The 17073-nt window shown below is 52.5% G+C and overlaps 1 protein-coding gene across 1 annotated transcript in view; it reads right to left on the bottom strand.

The window, feature by feature from the left end:
- Positions 1-1215: 1215 nt before the first annotated feature.
- The window catches only part of HSPA12A (heat shock protein family A (Hsp70) member 12A), a 59928-nt gene continuing 44070 nt past the window's right edge, over positions 1216-17073 (bottom strand). The window contains exons 11-16 of the mRNA XM_040624315.1: positions 11217-11388; positions 7522-7608; positions 6844-6948; positions 5710-5968; positions 2750-2853; positions 1216-1853 (exon numbers count right to left, since the gene is read on the bottom strand). Coding sequence (XP_040480249.1) covers positions 1216-1853; positions 2750-2853; positions 5710-5968; positions 6844-6948; positions 7522-7608; positions 11217-11388 — 1365 coding nt within the window. The remainder of the gene's footprint in view (positions 1854-2749; positions 2854-5709; positions 5969-6843; positions 6949-7521; positions 7609-11216; positions 11389-17073) is intronic.

The raw sequence follows: 17073 nt of genomic DNA, 5'->3' as shown, positions 1-17073 counted from the left end.
ACTCAGCTTCAATTTGTAAAAGGAATAGGATCCAGAAATCTGCTTTTAAGAGGCACCCAGGCAGTTCTCAGGAGGGGGAGTCACAGATCAGCTTTGAAAAGAACTGGCTGAATTCATCAAGTACAGATCTACGAATTCCTTTTAGAGACACTAAAAACTGAAGATTTTAGTGAAACATTTCATAGCACAGATTCTCTACCCATGTATCACCAATGTATTCTTTTTGAAATGTGGGAATGCGGGGCCAAAACTCTTTGGGAGATGAGGGCGAGGAGGGAGTAAATTTAAAATATGGACGCTTGTCAAGGTGAGGGGCTGTTCCAGACTCCTGGGCTTGGTGGTATGAACAAGGCAAACTGCACGACCATGTCCTCACACAGAAGCCCACTAAGGTTAACTTGAATTACTTATGAATTCAGAAACCAGGATCTGGCATCGGGGAATGATGTCACGGCATACGATTTGGGATAAGTCAGCAGTGCCTAAATAATTCCATCGAAGCAAGCTTTCACCTGCTGAAAAGTGAAGGGGTGCGCTCTCCCACTCCCTCGAATCCTAGTAGATTAGCTGGGGCCATAGTGCCTCCTCACTGAACCTATTCAGAATTGAAATCACGAGAACCTAAAATAGTGCCCAGCGTGGGCAGGCCTCTCCCACTGGCGGAACAACACACTCTCAGCTCCCGCTGCATCACCACTTTTAATCACACGATGATGAAAAGAAATTAACTTCAGATGGACGGCATTTTATATGGACTGCCATCCAAAAAACGTAAAAAGAAAACTCTCAAATAGATAAAGAATCTCCTCCCGGCTCAAAGCTCTCATTTCAAATCTGGAAAGAGAGCAATAGGGCATCCTCACGGAGATCCATTCAAAACAAGCTCAATCACCGCCTAGAAATGGACTGAATCCCTTGTCGGGTGGCTGTTTCACCCCTGGGTACCTATGAAAACTAGCTGCTCTTCCAAGATCCTCAGATGTCTTATTCCCAAACCTCAATCTCCATTTCCCACAGTTTTTCTGACTCCAGTGTGCCCTCAAAACTCCCTAATTATTTCTAGCCCTACTTGTTCCCATCTTCCCTGCTGAAATTCCGGTGGGCAATGCTGAGGGTCAAGGACAGAGAAAGAACCGTCAGGGTTGAGGTCAGCAGGTGCAGGGGAGCGGAGTCCGGGGGCGGGGGGGTGGCAGGCAGCGGCGGGGGGTGGGCCTGTTAGTAATTTAAGAAGTCAATCCCAACCTTGACGCTCTTTGAGGTGGCTATGTCGACGGCCGTGGCCTTGATCTCTGTGTCCCCGAACTGCATGAGGGTCTGGATCTCCCTCCGGGCAGGCACGGCCGTGCCGCTGGTCCCCGTGAGATCCAGGCGCAGCGTGCCGCACTTCTTCACCCCCGGGTCGGTGATGAAGCTCACGTCGTCGTGCTCGGAGCTGTAGATGTTGATGACGATGACCAGCTGGGAAGGCTTGGCCGGGGTGTAGCTACGCTTGACCAGCTCCCCCAGGGCCACCGACTGGTCGGCGGAGATGAACTTATCGAAGACGTCGGTGCACCAGCGAGTGCCGTCCTTCACCAGCAGCTTCTCGGGCGGGTGCTTGCCCTCCACGTAGCGGTTCAGCACACCCACCCCGTAGGTGAGCGGCGACCGGCGCACCTTGATGACCGCGGGGTCCAGGCCGAAGAGGACGGCGCCCTTGAGGATGGTGAGGCCCACGTCCTGGGGGATGATGATGCGACACTTGTCGCCGAAGGCCGCCTGCACTGCCTGCTGCAGGAGGGGCGCCTCTGCAAAGCCCCCCACCAGGAAGAGGAACTTGACAGTGGACACCTCGGGCTTCTGAAACAGGTCCCCTGAAAACGAAGAGGAGGGGACAGCGTTCTGTCACCAAAAGCCAGCCGCCAAGGGGGACTGGTGGCCCGAGAACGTGGGGAACAGACAAAACCCCTGGGCCCCCGGCGGACAGACATGGCAGAGCTGGTTGAGTCTGTGTAGAGCTGGTCTTTCAAAGAAAGGGGTTTGCACACCAGTATGCTCCGGAATGAAAACCAAAGCTGCTGGTAAGTAGAAACTCATGTTCACGGCTAGATGGTGACGGTTTTAAGTGGTAATTTGTTAGGCATAAATACAGACTCACGTTCTCCAAGCCCGTGGGCCTGTTAAGTCAGTCAAGGCAGGCTGTTCTAAACACCGTTCTTCGGTTTGCAGAGGGGTTCTGATTTGGTCAGTGTGGGGTGGGAAGTGGATGGGGGCTGGGATACTGAGCAAGGTCCCCAGTGAGTCTACTGCGTGTCCCCAAGTGAGGGCCACTGGGGTAGCACAGAAACTGCACGGCCAGATCGTTTGCCCTCTCGAAGGAGACCCTTCTCTGGTCCATGGAACTGTTCCTCCTCCCCAGCCAAGATTATGGCTCCTAACGCACCCTGAGAAAGCAAAGACTACACACTCCCTAGGCCCTGTCCCTCCAGGAGAATAATGCTGCAGAGCTCCCAGCATCCTGACTTTTGAAGTCAAACTCAAGGCCAAGGAGAAGACAGGCTCTGGGCTGCCTTATAGTACCTGAGGGGAAGGATCTGGAGAGCCTACGCCCAGAAAGCTCCCACATACGTACCCAGGCCCCGACCTGTGGCTCCCAGCCCCAGAGCCCCTGCCAACCTGACTTCACACGCACTAGCTAGTGATGCTAGAAACATCAGTCCCCGTTTCTGGCTCTGCCCTACCGAGGGGCCGAGCCCTGGCAGGTACTTACGGAGGTGCTCAATGATGCTGTCGATGGTCGGCTTAAAAAGAGCATTCATGGCATCTGGACTCATCCTCAGCATCCCTTGTGAGGACCACTTCACAAAATCCACACTGTGGGGGTGTGGCACAGAGAGAAATAAGCAGTGAGTGTGTGAACGAGACCCAGGCTCTGTGCGCAGAGACGGGCCCTGGCAGAAGACCCGTCACACCGGAGGGAGCAGAAGGGTTCGAAAGTCCTTGGAAACATCCTCAACTGCCAGAACCTGGACCCTTAGGTGCTCAAAAGCTAAGACGCAGCCTCTTCTGTTTCTCTTTGCTTTGCGCTGTGGCCAGCCTTCCCTTGGGAGGGTGGAAGCCAAAGTCTAGTGCAAAAGGGTAGGGAAAGAATGAAAGGGGTCTTTTTGTTTGAATGACCACATTTTTTCATCGAGCAGTAGTGCTATTTGTGTTCATTAGAGGCTCAGATGATGTGTCCGCTGTGCTGCTGCCTGAGGCTACGAGCCTGGGTGCTCAGGCGTGTTTCCTTCAGCCCTCCAGGCACCTGTCCCGTGACCGTGTGGAGCATAACCCTAGCAGGATGCCCCTTTCTCTGTCAAAGGCACAGAGCATCCAAAGCAATGGCATGGGACAGAAAGAGCACTGGACAGGGAGTCAGGATTGCTGGGCTCCAGGATGGCCTCCGCCACTCAGAGGCTGTGGGACTTTGGGGCAAGTTGGGCTGCATTTTCTCTGAGCCCCAGTCTCTTGTCTGGAAATCAAGGATAATACAACGTGTCTTACCTCCCTCACAGGGGTTGTTGTGAAGACGAAGTTACATACCACGTCTGTGAAAACACTCTGGACACTTTCTGTTACTAAAGGAATGCCAGGGACTGTTTATTGCAGCACGTGCCCACCCATTCCCAAGTTCAAAGAGGCCAAGTGAATGGTGTGTCTGTCCCTGAAGCAAAGCACGTACCAGCTGCTTCCTAGCGTCACATTCTGGATGCTGTCAGGGCTCCCTGACCAGGCAGTCTTTCTGTGGCCTCGGCCAAAGGACAGTGTGGGACGGTGTGGAATGACCCAGTGGCTGGCTGTGGCCAGTCTCCCCAGAAGGAGAGCTGACAGGCCCCAGAACTGGGTGAGCAGGACCCAGGGTTCAACTCAGAGCAAGCACCTCTGTGGGGGGCTGGTGGACAGACAACATGAGCCTAGTACGAGTCCAGCCCGGACCCTGCTCCAAGGGCAAGAAAACCTAAAATCGTCTCTACTTTGTTTCCCTTAAACAGAACCCAGGCTTCTTAGAGAAATGGCCGATTGTGGGTCTGGGATGGGGAAGATACAAGATGAGCCGGGAGCATCTTCTCTAACCAGAAGTCAGACCAACACGTCGTATCAACGGGACTCAGGAGCCAACCTGGAGAGGCTCCTACTGGCCGAGATGGGGCATGTTGACTAGCAAAAAGGATTACGACTGCCATGGTTTAAAACACATCAAATACGCCTAAATCCATGAAGTCATAATGGTATTCCCCTTATGTCCCCATAAAAGAAAAAAAAATGCATTTGTCACTCAGGAGAATGCTAGGAAATCAACAATATTTTTTAACAAAAAATTTATAAATGAAAGGGAAGAACCAAGCATGTCTTTCCTATATGAACCGTACTTCAGGGCAACCAAACCACGGAGAAGAACTGCTAGCATGCTCTCCAGAAGCAGGCCAGCTAACAAACGCAGGAGTGAGACACCAAGGGGCCACCCCTTAGCATAACGGACGTGGGCAACAACCCTCCATGGCGGCTAGCATCTCGAAAGAAGCAACGGCGCGTGCTGCCTGACATGAAGCCACGGGAAATACTACCCTCCAGGAAGCAGGCTTGCCAAAAACTCCAACTTAACTCTCACCAAACCTCCAGCTCCATCTGCCAATTTGTACAACATACCAGGAGGCCTAACATGTTATGTGGGTGTGCAATGAGCAAAATCCCAGACTGGAGGAAACGCTCTGGGACAATCAGCTTTATCATCTAAAACACTGTAAGGAAAAAAACAAGAGGGCGAACCTATATAGGACGTAGGGGCGTATCAGAGAATTGCCATGGATAGCCATCTTTTGGGTATTAAGGCAAACAGAAAAAAATGATAAGACAATGGGAGAAATTTTAATGTCAACTGGGTATTTGAGGGTATTGAAGAATTGCTCGTTTTAAGTGTGATTGTGATAATAGTGTCAGGGTGATGATTTTAAATATATCCCCCTCAGAGATACATACGGACATATTTAAGGATTAGTTGATGGTCAGATTTGCTTTGAGATGCTTGGGGGAGGGTCCGCGAGGATTCAGGTTGGCCGGGAACTGACAGTTGTTGAAGCTGAGTAAGGAGGTTCATTTTGCACAGGACATGTTTGAAATTTTCCACTCTAAAAAGACTTTGAGAAACTTATGATTTTTGTCTATTAATTTTGGAATCCAGCTTTAAAAGAGCTTCCAAATGTTCATTTTGCAACAAGCTGAACTACAAACACTCGCCTACGGCCAAGAGACTCAGAGTAGCAGGAAACGCAGGATCCCACAGGATTCGTTCAACAAATACTTACTGAGCACCTGCTATGTCTGTACTGGACTGTTGTAGATACTGGGGACGCAGCAGAGGCCAAAACACACAAAATTCCTGCTTCCACAAAGCTTATAATTATTAGTACATAATAAAAGCTAACACGAAAATAGTACTTTCTAGGTCCCGATTGTGCTCAGTGCCTAACCTATGAATTCACTTCATCCTCATGACAACCCTTTGAGGTGTAAGTGGAACCGCTGTCTCCCCTTTCCAGATGCAAAACTGAGGACCAGAGAAGTTGAGTCACTTGCCCCAGGTCACACAGCTTCTCCGTAGGACTGGAAGTCAGAGTCCGTACCCCCTTCTTCCCTCCCATCAACAAGATCCACCCTCCAGAGCAGCCTAAGCCACTGGCAAGTCCCACTCACTTGCTCTTCCTCAAGGCGTGCTCCACGCTGTGCCCGCGGAACTTCTTGTAGTAGTCGATGAAGGAGAAGGGCAGGGTGATGTTCAGTGGGTTTGTTCGGTCCGGGGCAGCTGCCCTTTTACGAGACTCAAATGCAATCATTAAGTCAACCCAGGCCGCGGGACGCTTGATTTTGAATTGTTCGATAAAATCCTCTCCGAATATTTTACACAGAAGTTTTTCAAATTCATAATCTACTCCTAAGGATCCATAGGGTCCACCTGGGTCAAGAACAAAAGGAGAGCGCCCCGCCATGTTCGAAACTGCCAGAAACTGAATCCAAACTCTGAGAAACAGCCTACCCTCTGTTCTTCTCTGAAACACCAAGTAGCACGACTTAGACCCAGTTCGCAAACAGACCGCAGCTCTAAGTTTTTCCTTAAGCTTGAAAACCCTTAGGTTCTTCTCCTTCCGGGTGGAGAAACTTTTTCCTACAGAATCACCTGTCAAGAAGCTGTTTAAAATCAGTTACATTTTATTTATTTTTTAAAGATTTTATTTTTAAGTCATCTCTATACCCAACGTGGGGTTGAACCCCGAGATGGGGCATCACACGCTCTACCGACTGAGCCAGCCAGGTGCCCATAAAATCACTGCCGTTTTACATAAATGGATACATATAACTAAGTAGGAGCATCACAGTATTTCCACCCAAGAAATCTAAGGACAGGGTCTGAAAATCAGCCGGCCCACCTAGGCCCCGTGATCTGTTAATGACTCATCATCCCACTCCCACCAAGGGAGAGAGCCTGTTGCTTGCTTTGGCAACCTCGATCCAAGACCAGGTGTTCCGAGACCTCCCTAGAAAGCTTAACCGTAGCACAAAATCAGAGGTGACAATCAGGTGACAAACAGATCCTTCCAGAACTTTCAGGAAAAAAATTCCCTTGTCCAGGATCTGAAACAGGCTCATTTCATGCCAAAACCCAAGCTATGGTGGTTTGTGTTTTAAAGAACATTTAACTGCCTTTTGTTCCCCAGTTCCACACAGGAACCCTCTCCGTGCTGGTGGCAACCGAGAGAAGGAAGTACCAAGAGAAATCTGACATGAGAGAAACGGCTCTGGAATGAGAAAATCAGCCATGCAGGGGCTCACCTGTTGCTTTATACAGTTCTTTCAGGTGTCCTTCCGGTAACCGTATCTGATGGACAGTCAGGTCTACGGTGCCCCCGCCACTGTCCACGACCACATACTTGTCACCTGGGACAAAGACAGCCATCCTTTACATAGACTGCTTGTCAGCCCCATCCTGAAACAAGCTGGGGGGCGACGACTTGGCATACCCAACTCAACACCCATCAACACTTCTCATTAGCACGATGGTTTTGCAAATTAGCTGCACAGCAAGTTATTTGTGACAGAAGAGAATGCAGTAATGTCTGCCCAGGAGGGCGGGTTAGCATGGATGGTAAAGAACCCGGATGAGTGGATCTTTAAGACGGGAGCATGCCTGTCACACGCTGCGGCGTCCCTGGCACATAGAAGCGGACAACTTCCTGCCAAGGTTTAGAGCGCCATGAAATGAACTGCTGTTTAGCACAAGACTTACTCCAGAACTGGGGAGCTCCAATTCCTACTTTTCTTCTAAAGAGTCTGTATGGTTTTAGAACATGCAAAATTATGGCTCCAAAAGAGCTCTGCTTGGGTGGGTGGTCTTTAAAACCACCTGATTCTGAACATTTTCTGCAAGCACCAAAGGAGCCAACAGGAATGCATTTTTGCCAGCAGCACAGAACAAATCCAGCAAGGGCAAAGGACATTCAAGGACGCTACCTTCCTCCAGCTCGGACCAGATTTCTCCTATGACATTCTCCACCAAAAAGGTCCGGCTCTGCCGATTACGCCGTATGTGTTCCTTAGCTAGTGGCCGACAGAAAGAAAATGACGGGTAAGAAAGCATGAAAAAGCGGGCAGTCATCTGCAGTCAGTGAAGGCAACAGCATGAGGAGGGTTAGGGACAGAACATTTAGCAATACTCGACCAAAATGATTACATAAATACGACATTGGGAAACCCAAAGCCAGACCATTTCCACCAGCCTCCATCTCTTCATTGCACGGTAGCCTGGCTTGCACCCTGCTGGAAAACTCGCCTTGGAGAAGGAGCAGCCCTTCCTCCGGTGACAGTTTTTGGGGGGAAGGGGTTAATAAATCGACCAGATTCCTGGCTTTGCTGTCCCGGGGAGGAACTTATCTGCCAAGAAGCTTGCAGAGCACTTGGTTAAATAATTTCACCTCAAGGAACTCTGTCTGATGCAAGGAATGTCGGGTATGTTTTCCTAATCTGGATCCTGGATAAAGGGGACTGGAGCCCTTTCCCAACCCCAGTGAGGCCAATATGCTCTTCAGCCACAAGGTGGCGCTTCAGCCACAGGGCGGCCCCTCCGAACCTAGCAAAGCCCTGGCTGCCTTTTTCCTGAAACTGGGGAAAAACATGGCTGTGGCCCAGGCCACTTAGTGGCTGTGACGCTTTGCGTGGGGCGACTGCATCTCTCACAGGCCGCCCACCGGCCCTGGGAAGCAGACAGGACACAAATCATCGTCCTTCTGTTCAGAGGAGGAAACTAGGTCAGACGAGGTTAAGGGGTTTGCAGTTCCCACGACTCAGTCTTGCAGCTCCAAATCCACCCTTGGACCATGGACCCTCACGCCTTTGAGATTTACCAATTTACAGTGAAAAAGCAGAACACAAACATTAAAAGATGAGAAAGGTGCCATGAGAGGGTATCTGGGGATCAGCAGGTGCCAAGGTGCCCAATTGGGGCAAATCACTTTACCCATCTGGGCCTCAGTTTCCACATCCATAAAATGGGGAATAATAACACTTGGCATAAGTTCCTCACAGACAGAGCAGGGACTGGTTCTTTGATTTCATCTCAGCACCCAGTGTGACACCCAGCACACAGTAGGTGATAATCAAGGCAAAGCACCAAGTATGCGACCCGGTATCGAACAAATGATCACTGCAATGAACAATTTAGAGCAACCCCCGATTTTACAGATAAAGGCTCTGTCCACTGCTCTGCTGCCGCATCCCACAACCTTGCCCCCCCACCGTTTTTCTAGTCCCTAAACTGGTGCTGCTGACTTTGAATTGCCCTACAAATCCATCTGTTGCTGGTTATCCAATTAAGGACCCTTGACCCTCTAGCCTCTTCTAGCAAGGAGCACCGTGTTTGCAAAACAGTGTCTTCTCTGGGGATTAGAACGGCAAGAGCCGGTCAGCTCTTAAGTTCTTCAGGCCCTGGCGTTCCGTGGGGAAGCCGTCGCGACTAACGAGTCTTTGCAGGCCTGGGAGGGATCCTCAAGCTTGGGGCTTCTCTCCTGTTCCCAGTACTGTCTCCAGAGGAGCTTCTTTTGCTGACCCTGTAGTGGGCATTTGGTTTGCTAAAACAATCTATATGTCATTCATAAAGAAATGATCAAGCCAGAATAAAATATACGCTAAGCTCTCAAAAAAAAATTATCACATTTTCAGGCAAATTAAGCCCAAGGTTATAAAAAATGGATCCTTTACTGATCTCATGAAATCCTTTTGGTGCAAATAATATGGACAGCAACCCTGTGGTGCCGGGGGCAGAGGGCCAGCCTCGTTGCCCTCAGTAGTGTCCACTGGGCGTCCACCGTGGAGAAGCATCGGACGGCAGAGAACAGCCAGGGGCGGGGGGAGCTCAGGGCCCTAATGCCAACCAGGGAACTGCTGGTTAAGGGCTCCGCCAGCAGGCAGCACCCCCTCCTTCTGGGAGACAGGCCGTAACTGTAAAACAAGGCTGGGCCAGAACCCTTGCTTCGCTGCCCCTCTGAGGGGTGGTGGCCAACAGTGTGAGGATTTCAAAAACCTAAGAGACCTTTTGAGCACAAGATGAGAGCAAATTCCACAAGGCACAGGACACAGACACGGAGCAATGTGCAGGTAGACGGGATAAGTTCAAGGAAAGGAACCCCGAACCTGAGCTCGCGGCCAAGGCAAGCATTCGAGAACAGTTTCCCCTTCAAATGTGAGCGTTACACTTAGGATGTGTTCAGCAGAGCTGCGCTACGATCAGCTAATTCTGACCTGAGTGTGTGAACCAGTACGAGCTCGCACAGCCCGCTCAGTCGTGCGTCTCTTTTCCCATGAAAACGATGAAGAAAATGTAAATAAATGTCACCCTGAGTATTTAAAACATTAAGACACTTGATTTAGTTAGCAGTAAGGCTAGCCTCGCATGCTTTGGTGGAGGCCGAGCAGTACCCCAAAAAAGGCACATCAAGCCCTCCGTGGAAGGGCCGCGGCTTCCACTCGCCCGGGTGAGTCAGGCGTGAGGTGCTGGCACTCAGCCCCCAGCCCGGCCGGCTGCCTGGGGCCCAGCGGGCTCTTCGCCCTGACTTATGGCAGAGGCTCACCCACGGCTCTGTCTTGGGTTGAAAACACAGAGTCGTGGCCTCTGGGGCAGCGTGACCGGGGGAAGAGGAAGAGGAGAATTCTGGAGGAGAGGACGCAGGGGCAGGGATGTGTGTGCAGGAATGCATGCCCGTGGAGGCAAAGCCAGGCCCCCACGCTGTGGGCAGTGCAGACACAAGCCTCGGGTGTGGGGACCAAGGAAAACTTGGACCCAGGCTGTTGGGGACCAGGGGATGGCAGTTCTCGCTAACACTCTCCCTCTCCTCCTCGTCCTGGGTCTGGGCCTTCCAGGATGGGGTGGGTGTGGGGATGGAGGCCCTCCTCTGGGAAGCACCCACAGCGCTCCAATTAGGGCCTGTGCTCGCTCACGTTGGTGGCTCTGACCCTGACCTAGGGCGTCTGCAAACTGCGTGGCCCTGGACAGACTCACAGAACCCCGGACAGAAGGGAAAACAGATCTGAGGACCAAGACTGTGACCAACCTGCACAGAGGTAAATATTAAAGAGGAAATGTTCCTTAACGCCCATCCTGGCTCCCCCAGGCCGTGCGCCGTCCCTCGGCTAAATGAGCATCCGCCGGGTCAGGAAGACTCGGCCCCGCTCATCTGTATTTTAAACTCTGCCAGGTTCACGGCTAAGACACATAATGAGCTTGCCACACACGAAGCGGCCCCAATGAGTGAGTCAGCAGTAAATCAACAGTCTTAATGAAGGAATTAATAACAGGCAAGTGGGACTAGATTAGAATCAGTGAATAAACAAGACAAATTAAGAGCCTAGTAAAATGTAAGGCCACGAGCTATGCTCGGGCCACCTGCAGGTGCTTGGAGAGAAGCACCCTCCCCCCGCCCAAGGCACACGGGTGGGCAGGTGATGACCCCAGGTAACAACTGCGGAGTTTCCGGGGGGCCCTGGGGAGGCCAGGTCGGGGGGGCCGAGGACAGAGGTGCTTACGTGTAGCTGATGCTCTGGGAGCATCTTGATTCTTCATGACAGTGCTCAGGGCCTTTCAGTAATCAGGGCCCAGAACCATGCAGGGGCGGGAGGGGAGCGAGCAGGGAGGGGAGAGAGAGAGCAGGAGGTACCCTGTGCAAACCCAGCTCCCACTGTGTCACTGGAGCTGTACCCGTTGACCGCGGCCTTGCTGCTCAGCTCGGTCATCTGGTGCAGCCGCAGCTTCCGGCAGTAGATGGAGGCCGCCTCGGGCTCCAGGGCGATGATGAGCTGCTCGGAGTTCTCGGGGGAGGCCAGGCCTGCCTGGAAGACAGAGGCAGGACCACTCTGAGGACACTCGCACACCCGGCGCTGACGCCCTCCAGGAACGGACGCTCATGCTCTGCCATCCACAGACCCCTGCAGGGCTTACGCTCGGGGGTGACGGGGTGCTGGGCCCCAGGCCGGGTCCCCAAACACTGTGGAGGGGCCAAAGAAAACGTATGGGTGCCTTTGGGGAAATGCAGGGCTCTCTGGGCCTGGGGGCTTCTTTCATTTGGGACTTGCTTGGCCCAGAACTGAGCAGCATGAAGGGGGAAATGCCCCCAAACTCTGAAAACTGTCAGGGGATGGAAGGCAGGTGGTCTGTTTCTGGTTACAATGGGCCAAATGGTCTAAGGGCAGACCCCAGTCTTTGCTGGCCCGGGAAACAAATGGGCCATCGCTGGACCTCAGCTACGCAAGCGTAAGATTTGGCTGGCTGGGAATCCGACGTGCCTCCAGCACACCAAGGAGGGCTCTGGGGCTCTGGAGAAAGCCCTCCTGGAATCCCACAGTCTCACACTTTCTAGAATATGGGTCAAAAGCAGCTGGCAGTTATTTTATTCAAAGACCTTATCCCTTTAATAGCAGACATGCTTCTGCTCTGTGACATCAGTTTTGTTCCAGTCACAGCCCCTCACAGGAGCCGGCCAGGAGGCTCCGGGACCACCCTTCAGAGGGCACTCGGAGACATAAGCGTGGCGTGGCCTCTACCAGGTCCCTGCCCACCTCCTGTGGCCTTGAACTGAAGTGCGGGGCCTTGCTTGCTCGTTGAAGCCATTCAAGCCCCAAAGGCTTCCTGGTCGCCAGCATGATGGGACAGAGACTCACTGTGTGCCCTTCGGCACTGTCTGCTGTTCCCTAGGGAACTTCGGGGTGCTGCCCTCGTGCCACACCCACTTTGGAGGTCTCGCCAGTTCTACGCCAGGCCTGTAAGGTTTAGTGGACTCATCTTGTAGATCAGGGGTGAACGGTCTGCCTAATGCCACAGATGCACAGTGACCTCTCCCCAGGAGGAGCCAGCCTACAGTCACAGATGGAAGGGGCTTAGAAGGTTCAATTATTGGACAAGGAAGGGAGGGGGTTCAGGTTAGAATATTAGAAATGCAAAGGCCCCTCTTGGCCTTTTGTCCAACGACTTCACTTTATGCAGAAAGAAACCAAGGCTCAGAGAGGTAGGGTGACCTTGGACTCTCAGTGCTGAAACCCGGACGGTCTTCGGCTCACGTGTATCCAACCTATACATGGCCGAGCAAGCCCAGACCCAGTCTTGAGCCTCGCAGACCAGCTCTTTAATTGGTTCTTGGTTCTCCTGCTCTCGGTGACTCCAGGTATCATGGTGGGACCCAGGCCTTTCGCTTGGACAAAACTCTTGGGGTGTCTCTAATGCTCTTGCTTCCCTGGTTTCAAGGTGCGATCTCTTTACCCCGTTGCTCCGGGACAGCACTGGGCAGTGCACCACCTCTAATCGCATGTAGTCACTTCTCCCACATGAACCAGGTAACTGTGTCTCAATGAGAAACCATGGGTAGGCAGGCAACTTAAATCTTCCCCTGCCAATACCAGACGCCTCACAAGAACCCCTTCTGGAAGACCGACTTTACAAAACCTACACCATCCACAGAAAAACTGCCTCCTATTGCTTTGTGCCCTCAGCTGTTAGCCAAACACAGGGGCAGTGTCTACGCCCATTGGTTTGGTCCCTGTGTGGAAGAAGGCCTGCGTGCCCATCAACAGGCCACTGACCCAGGCGCATAAGATTTCCCACTACTCCTGACCCGAGGGACTAAAAGTCCGCCTCCCCCAGCCTCCCGCAGGGTCACGTGAGACATCCTCAGCACCAAGACAGCTGAAGGCTGCAGCACCCAATGACAGGGAACAAGGCTTACAGACCTGTGTCACCAGGAAAGTTGAAATCTCTGGACCTTAAGCCCCAGGATCCCAGAAGAAATCCAAAATAAAACCAAGAAAAGCTCCCATCTAAAGGACCACTCCCGAAGACTGACTTTTCCACCTTTGTGGGTTTGTAAAGTCAGGGGCCTCCTATAATAGAAGTTAGTAGGTCCAGCTTTCCAGAAAGCGGTGTGAAGAAGAAGGAAAAACCAGCTGCAAAGAAACAACCAGGCCGAAATGTTTACGATGGTCCTCCAAAGTTCAGAAGGGAAAACAGCCTGGGAGGAGGGGTGAGGAGAGCAGAGTGCCAGGGCTGCGCCCCGTGCTGGTGGGAAGGAGGAAAGGCTCACTACAGCCCCGTGTCCCACTAGGATGTCCGCCTGCCAGGCAGTCTCCCCCCACATGGCCGCAAAGAGCACCGGTGGGCCTGGACCCAGCAGTGGGGGATGGGAGGGGAAAAGAAGAAAAAATAAACGCCTTCCTCCCTCTCCACACCTTCCCCGAGACTGAGCAGCCACTCTGAGGTAGCGGGGCTGGCTCAGTCAGTCGAGTGTCTGACTCTCGGTTTCAGCTCAGGTCGTGATCTCAGGGTCCTGAGATTGAGCCCCACGACTGGCTCCGTGCTCAGCAGGGAGTCTGCTAGAGATTCTCTCTTTCCACCTCCCTCTGCTCCTCCTCCTCCCCTCGCTCTCGCTCTCAAATAAATCTTTAAAAAAAAAAATAGATGTGAAATATTTATACAGAAAACCAAATCAAGAAGTCCAGAGAAGCGAAGAGCGTTGAGAACAGTTATACGACTCGAGGTATGTGACTTACACAATCCAGGGTCCCCCGGGAGGCTCCCACATCCTGAAGACATGGAAGACACACAGGCTGCCCCAAATGAGGCACAGCCATTGGCTTTCTCTCTATTGCATTCTTCTTCAAACATTCTTATGCCCCAAACAGCATGGCTACACCCCTCAGGGGAGGCCTTTCATCTGTCCCTCCCCAGCTGGGTTGGCCTCAGCCCCGCGGCAAAAGCTTTGACCCATTTCCACAGAGGGTTCCCCATGGTACCCAGGAGAGGATGCAGGTGGGGAGGACCTCAAACCAGCAGTGGGGGGGGGGTAAGATCAGTGAGAGGCCACATGGGGGGAGACTCCTTTGCTCGCACCAGCCCCCATCCTGCTCCCCACAGACAGTGAGGGGCCATGTCCCAACAGCAACTCCCACGGCCACAGTGGAGAGCTGAGGGTTGAGGCAAGAGGAAGCAGCTGGCTCTGCCAGGTTCCCTCTCCCCAGGAGGGGTCCCAGGGATGCCTGTGGACTCCAAGAAAAAGAGGAAATGCAAAACAATCTGCCAGTAGCTCCAAAACTCAGGTGTCTTTATCTCTGGGTGGGAGGCCCCAGTGCCTGGAAGGGTAGGCTTTCTTCCTGCATGAACACTTGCAGTCTTTCTCGGCAGAAGCCCGCAGCCTGGCAGCTGTCAGGCCTGGGCCCGCCAGAGCAGGGGAGCACGCGCGGCTTTGGCTAATTCTGCCTCTGAAGCTGGTACCTCGCAGCTGCTGTTCCATGTAAGCTCTCCCTGCCCTGGGTCCCGGGCGGCCAAGCTATTAGCCTACTCTGTCTCGAATGATAGATCGTGCAGACACGCCGAGCCTCTCCTGCAAGACGCTACACTTTCCAAGGGCAGCACACAGCAGGCGCTCGGGGGTAGCTGCTGAGTGAATGAACCCACCATCCCTCCAGCCAGCCTGCATTCTGCGATTTCCTGGCCCTTGTCTCCGAAACACAGAATGAGAGCCTTCTGCTGACATGACCTGGGGAGGCTACAAACAGAAAGTGTCTGCATGGAGAAGGCGCAAATCCGGGGCAGCAGGAGCACCGCCGTAGCCCTTTGGAGAGCGCTGCCGCCTGTTCATGAGCCCCACTGTGGAGGAGCGTGAGAAACCCGCACTCGAGGGAGGCCGGGGATGTGGGCATTTGTACCGACTCGTCTGCCCCTCAGCCCCGCGTCCGCCAGGGCAGCTGGCCAGCAACCGTGTGCATAGCTGTGGAAGACGACCAGACGGCCAGACGGCGGGGCGACGGCTGCCCTGGTTCTGGGCATCAGCGGCTTGGCTGTTGTTTGTTCCCCCGACGTGATTATTTTTCACTGCAGTGCCAAGTGTTACTCCTTTTAGGTGAGATCTTCCTCCATAAGGGAAGGTCTTTTATTTGACAGGTTTCCAAACCCACTAGGGCTACACGTTTTCAGCAAAACGCCTCTAGAAATCAACAGGACTACTTCCTATCCATGAGGACTCTCCCTCAGGACTCAGTGCAACTGTCTCCCATTCTAGGTCTTCCCTGAAGGCCTCAGAAGGGGGATCAGCTGTTCTTCCTGCTACCGTCTGTCCAGCAAATGCTCTGAGAGGGTCTAACGGGGTCCTGAGGCTGTGAATTATAAAACATAGAGACTGAACCCACTTTTTCAACAAAGCATTTGACACAAGAGGAGTTTTGGAATCTCACAGATAAAACTGTAACCGTAAAGTGCTCCATGGCCCCCGCCAACCCCAGCACGGAATCCCAGACTTCTGAGTGGAGGCCCTAGAACCATCTACCCCAGGCCTACTTCTTCCGTGAGAGGCGGCCTAGAGCCTCATCTTGCTCTGCATCCGGGCCTCTTCCCCCTGCCCCAGGCCAGGGGAGGAGTGAAGTTCAGCCCCCATCTGCCTGTGCCATGAACTTGGGCTCATGGGGCCGCCAATGGGCCGGAAGGAGGGACTCCATTTCCTGCATGCAAGCAGGGGAGATGTGACCGGTTTCCCAGCTGCCCTGAAGGAGTACCACCCTACCTCCTCCTTCGAGCTCCTCCGCCTGAAGCCAGGCTGGCGGCAGCAGGCCGGGTGGAAGGGATGGTGGGCATTCTGAGATCTCGGAAGCTGGCTGACCCAAGAACTACCCAAGAACTATGGTTTTTGCTGGATTCTGTGTTAGCATTCTCCAGAGAAACAGAACCAGTCGGACATATGGAAACGTAGAGATTTCTTGTAAAGAATTGGCTCACACCACCATGGAGACTGACAAGTTCCAAGACCTACAGTCACCACGCTGGGGAGCCATGAGAGCTTACGGTATAGGTCCCTTGCCGGCAGCCTCGAGACCCAGGAAGAGCTAATGTTTCAGTTTGAGTCCAAAGGGAGGGGGAAAAAAAACAGTGTTCCAGTTTGAAGGCAGGCGGCCAGGAGGAATTCCCTCTTATTCTAGGGAGTTTCAGCCATTTGTTCCAGTCAGGCCTTCAGCTGATTGGATGAGGCCCACCCGCCTTAGCGACGGCAATCTGCTTTATTTAGTCAGTCAATTTAAATGTTAATCTCATTCGAAAGTACCCTCACAGCAAACACCCAGAGCGATGTTTGACCAAATACCTCAGTACCCCTTGGCCCAGGCAAGTTTACACATAAAATTAACAATCAGAGGTACACATATTTATTATTCTATATAATTAATGGAGGATAAGGAGAGAAAATTGGAGAGATGCTAATTTTGGCCATGCTTCATTTCCATTTTGTCAGGGGGACTCTTCCAGAAGACAAGCTAAAAGATACCACAGACAGGTTGGCAAAGCAGTTGGGCCCCTATAACTCCCTCTGCCCCTCTCCCTGAAGTACAAAAGGCTTCAATGAACCATTCAGCTATGAGGAACCTGAGAACGGGCCTCATCTTGGTTACGCAGAATATGAATCCGGCACCTACCATGTCCCAGCACACAGAAGTCCCCCAGTATGGGTTTGTTTAGTGAATAAATGAATGAGTAAACAAAGAATG

The sequence above is a fragment of the Ursus maritimus genome, unplaced genomic scaffold, assembly GCF_017311325.1.
Source record: "Ursus maritimus isolate PB19 unplaced genomic scaffold, ASM1731132v1 scaffold_7, whole genome shotgun sequence".
NCBI lineage: Eukaryota > Metazoa > Chordata > Mammalia > Carnivora > Ursidae > Ursus > Ursus maritimus.
Note: the sequence above shows the minus strand (reverse complement) of the source record. Positions and strands in the feature narration are given on the sequence as shown.